Source organism: Fopius arisanus, unplaced genomic scaffold (genome assembly GCF_000806365.1).
Source record: "Fopius arisanus strain USDA-PBARC FA_bdor unplaced genomic scaffold, ASM80636v1 scaffold00103, whole genome shotgun sequence".
Taxonomy (NCBI): Eukaryota; Metazoa; Arthropoda; class Insecta; order Hymenoptera; family Braconidae; genus Fopius; species Fopius arisanus.
This window is the reverse complement of record NW_011887842.1, coordinates 208,957-214,180: the sequence shown is the minus strand read 5'-3', so window position 1 is coordinate 214,180 and position 5,224 is coordinate 208,957. Positions and strand designations below refer to the sequence as shown.

The 5,224-nt window shown below is 42.8% G+C and overlaps 1 protein-coding gene across 1 annotated transcript in view; it reads left to right on the top strand.

Annotated features, from left to right (window-relative positions):
* The window catches only part of LOC105271171 (unconventional myosin-IXa-like), a 22,419-nt gene that overhangs the window by 10,558 nt on the left and 6,637 nt on the right, over nucleotides 1-5,224 (top strand). Inside the window, exons 4-5 of the mRNA XM_011312548.1 lie at nucleotides 463-894; nucleotides 1,699-5,218. Of these exons, the coding sequence (XP_011310850.1) occupies nucleotides 463-894; nucleotides 1,699-5,218 (3,952 nt within the window). The remainder of the gene's footprint in view (nucleotides 1-462; nucleotides 895-1,698; nucleotides 5,219-5,224) is intronic.

The following is a 5,224-nucleotide window of genomic DNA, read 5'->3' as shown; positions in this document are numbered from 1 at the left end:
GTCTTACCATTTCATCATTATTTCAGAAACTACGTCTACCTATTTAATTATTGACCACTATGAAGCTGATTGAGGGGAGATTTTACCCTAGAGCTGTGAAAAAACGAAAAGTTTATTTGCATGAAATAGAAGTTTCAAGATTTGTTAATCGATGTATCTAAAAAATTATTTATTTTGTGAGAATACATCGAAGAACCTTTTATCTTAGAAATTTCATCGACACCATCATTTCACTGATGAATTTCGTGACTGGAAACAAAAACAATTAAATCAACAAATTATATTCAATCGCATTGATAAGATGCTAATTAAATCCTTATCTATTTTTTCTTTTGAGAATCGAAGCATTAATCAATCGACTTTATATTATTTGAAGTCGATAAGGATCACAATGCAGTTCTAATAAAAGGACTGGCCTAAAATTAATTATCACATTGCTAAAAAATAATAACGAATGAACTTTTTCATAGTTCAACCCTGTAGAATCTCCCCTGAATCCCAGGATGAAAAAGCAAAAAAAAAGAAAAATTGGCAAAGCATGATAGAAATATTTTCCAGCCCTCAAAAACAAATTCGTCCGCCAAGTTATCAGAAGCAGAGAAGTGTCTGTATACCATCATCAACATCAGCCACTGTCACATTATCACCACCACAAATTGAAAACACGGATAATGTTAATAACAACCGATTATCATGGCCACAATTTAGAAATGTTAATCAGACTCAACAACACAACACGACGAATATATCTACGCCCAAGGGTTACGTATTAAGAATAAGGGATGAGCAGCAAAATAGTAATTATAGATTCAGAAGGGATACACACACGCCACTCGAGAGGGTCCTCCCTAAAGACGAGGCTAATGTCATGGAACGTGCCAATCAGATCGTCATGTATGTAAAGTTGCAGTTATTCAAAAAAAAAAAAAAAAAAACAAAAACAAAACTCCAAAGTTAATTTTAGAAAATTGAATTGTCCAATAAACTCAATGATTTTTTGCTATTCAAGGTGTGCGGGGCTTTTCACGTCTATTACAATATTTTCTGATGGGTAAAAGGTTTTTTTACTTTCCTCTAATGACAATATTAATTGACAGGATTTTTTTCATCGGTGATAATCGTTAACCGAGGAATTTCATTGTCATTCACTTCATGCAATCATGATTCATTCAATCATTCATCATCTCATCAAAGCATGCTATTTTTACTGACTTTACTGAATGTTAGATAGATAGTTTACTAAACTACTTACCCTGGTTTTCATAATATTTAACTACTGAGGTTGCACTTTTCTAATCCCTTAATATCACGTATACTATTTTTCTAACACTGGAACTGGGTGCAGGTAATTATTCTTGGAAGAAAGACTGTAGTGGATTAGTACACTACGTTTTACGTCATTTGCTAATTTATTCATATTGCCTTTGAGCTATTTACGATTTATAATATTTTAGGGAGAGCTGGGGGGTTTCGGCGTGTTTTTTTTTTCGATGGGCAGATCGAGTTGCCCTTTGAATTTTGGAGGATTGATAGTTGAACGAATGTTAAACGGTTCCTATGTAAAATTTTGAGAAATTCCCGAAAAAACCATAGGTGCCCCCAGCTCTCCTTGAAGAGAGCTGCAAGCGTCAAACCCTCTTGCTTTTAGTCCAGACGCGATCCTCCATATTGAGCTCTAATCAACACCTCGACTTCCAGGAAAAACAAGTCATTCCGTCCCCGAGAGCGAGGGAAGAAAGGCCTGAAGAATCTGCAAACGGTGAAGACTCTGGCAGGTCGCACCCAGAGTTACGGCACAGGTCCAGGAAAGGCTCGTAAGCAACCGATGACAGTTTCAGCTCAATTTCAACAGAGTCTTCACAGCCTGATGGACACCCTGAACCAAGCGAATCCCTTCTTCATTCGTTGTATCAAATCGAACAGTAACAAAATTCCCAATGAATTTGACGAGGAGACAGTCCAGCGCCAACTCCGTTACACAGGAATGCTGGAGACTGTGAGAATCCGTCAGGCTGGCTTCAACGTTCGTCTGACGTACGAGGAATTCATCCAGCTTTACCGAATGCTGTTGCCTCACGGTCTCCTGAGCTCTCAGAACGACGTACGCGACTTCCTCCTCACCCTCAACCTCAACAAGGACAATTACCAGCTGGGGAAGACCAAAGTCTTCCTTAGAGAGTCTGAAAAAATTAAACTCGACATCGAACTCCACCAGCAAATCATCACGAGTATCACGACTATTCAGAAGTGGTTCAGGGCGTGTCTGGAGCGTCGAAAATTCCTGAGAATAAAAAATGCTGTGGTATTAATCCAATCATTTTGGCGAATGGTGATGGCCCAGAGAATGGCTCACACTCTGCGCACAAGAATCGATGCAGCTGTTCACATCCAGTCGACTTGGAGGGGCTACAAACAGCAAACGTGGTTCAAGAAGTTGAGGATCTCCCTGATCTACTTCCAGGCGAGAATCAGAGGGAATCACTCGAGAAAGGCATTCTTGGAGTTGAAAAAACGAAAGAGAGAATACAGAGCTGAATTGAGACTTGAGGAAGATCCTCCTCTGCTGTCAAGACTGGAGATTGGAAATTTGGACACGAGTATTTCGTGCTCAAAGCGAAAAATCACATCCAACAAACGTCTACTTAACTCCAGAACAGAGACTAAGACAGATATTCAGATATTCAGGGGTGAGGAGACGAGAAAAGGTAGTCTGGAGTCGCTGGCATCATTGAGGAGTTACGAGTCGCAGATGAGTGTTGATAGTGCTGAGAGTCACTTCTCACAGGAGAACTCCAAGCCAATTCCCTCCGCGAGAACTAAAAGAACAGAGCAGACTGTCATTCACAGTGTCAATACAACGAGCAGATGTTCACTGATGAGCAAGAGAACAGACAGTTCATCCACTGGTTTCAGTGATGGCGATACAGATGGAGAGGCACCAAGTGCTGTCCACAGTGCTCCACCAATTTTCAATAGTCTTTCCTCCTCGAGTCTGACGTCATTCAGCCCAAAGTACTCTGGGGCTAGTCCAAACACTCAGGCTGACCCTTGGAGACGAAGGGCTGATTTTGATTATCAGGATTCACCTATCAAGTCCCTCATAACTAGATCACCCAATATAACTCAGTATAAACATCTGACTGAGAGTCTTCTAGAGCAGGCGAAATTAGAGAGTCTCAATGAGGCGACTAATTTGAATATCAAGCTGGAGGCTAATGACCGTTATAACAAGAATGAGTGTTTCAATACGAGGGAAGTGAGGAGACTTTCAGAATCTACTGGATTTGATCTGGGATCGCCTCGTCATCGTGATACCAAGGAGTACAATTATCTGAAGCGTCAGAATTCCGAGGGTGACACCTCCCTGAAGCTCGATATTTTAGAGAAAATGAGGGATGAGGAGATGAAGTCCAGGGAGAAGGCAGAGCCTGATGTGCCAGTGCGAAGTGCAAGGAGAAATCGTCCAGGTAGAGAGATGCAGTGTAGATCAATGGGCGAGTCTGTAGCGGAGAATCATCCACAAGAGGCGAGAAATATATTCCTGGGGACGATAAAGGAGTCAGAGCTCAAGGGGCCACAGATATGGGGAAAGAAGGAGGATTTGGTTTCATCGAGGACTGTGACGGATTGGCCTGTGAAGTCCGAGGGATCGTACAAGCCTCAGGCTGTGGGAAAGAGAGTTAGGTCTAATGCTGTGACAACCCTGGAGCTCAGAAGGAGGAATTCGGATCCTGCTACCAAGATTTCCGCCCTCGACGACAAGGCTGATCCATCGAATGATCTTAAATTGGCACCTGGAATGAATTTACTCGAGTGGAAAGGCAATAATTTGTTTACCCTGGCTGGACACAGGTTCAGGAAAATTGCAAGATTTACCAAGGATGATGTGTGTGTTTGCTGTCATGAGAAGATGGATGCATTTGTCACTCAGGGATACAAGTGCAATGACTGCAAGCAGCTTTATCATGTCAAGTGCATTCAGAATGGAGGAGTGTTGAGAATGCCCTGTCCCATGGCGAATACACCAAGCAGGAGGAAAAATAGAAAACCCATGAGGACACCTTATGAGGCTGTCAAGCAGACTGTTCAGTCGAAATTCAGTTTGACTGGCACTTCGGCTTTCTCTGACAGTACTGATAAGATTATTTCTGATGCTAAGGAGCTGGCTCTCATGCAGGAGTTCATCACCAAGAAGATTTATGCGATGGAGGTCCAGGAGGAGGGAAAAAAACCGAGTGAGGTTGACAGGGTGTTTAAACAGGCACTCAGAAAGTTCAAGGATGATTTAGTTATCACTTATAGTCTAGCTATTCAGCAGGGGGTCGAGGGAAATATAAAGTACACTGATTTGATAGCTAGTTTTTTGCACGTCATGGAGACTGTCTGTAAGCAGGAGAACACCAGGGAGGATTTTCCAGTAACTATGGGGGTCAATGCCTTCAGGGGATTCATGAATGAGTTCATGACGCTAGTCAAGACTGAGGCACCAGAGAAGGCCAGCAAGAGCAAGAGGAAGAAGGAGAAGAAGAGAAAGCAGGAGGAGCCCATCAGACATGGCAATCATATGTTTCAGTTGACCATTATCAATATTCCAACTGCCTGTGAGGTCTGCACTTCTTTCTTCATGTGGCCTATTGAGAGAGGACTCGTTTGTCAGAATTGTAAGCTCACTTGTCACAAGAAGTGCTATTCAAGAGCTGTTGCTGAGTGTGGCAAGGATGGCATTAATGATAGCAATTGCCGAAAGGTCTTCAATGTGCCGCTTTATAAACTCGATTGTGGCGATGGAAAAGTGCCACTTGTTGTCGATAGGCTCATCACTACTATCGAGATGCATGGCCTGTATACTGAGGGACTTTACAGAAAGAGTGGAGTCAGTTCAAAGGTGAGAGAACTGAAGATGAAGATGGACGAGGGCGACCTGGAGAAGGTTGACTTCGAGAATTATCAGGTACACGTCCTGGCAGCTGTTTTGAAGAGTTTCTTCAGGGACATGCCAGAGCCACTGATGACATTCGAGTACTACGACGACTTCCTCCATGCAGCAAATCTCACTGATCCCCACGACAGGGTGAGCACTCTCTTTGCAATCCTCAAGAAACTCCCCAAGCCCAACTTTGATCTGATGGAGAGACTGATCGTTCACCTGGCGAGAGTGGCCCTGCACGAGGTTGATAACAGAATGTCACCGTCAGCACTTGCTATAGTCTTTGCCCCTTGCATT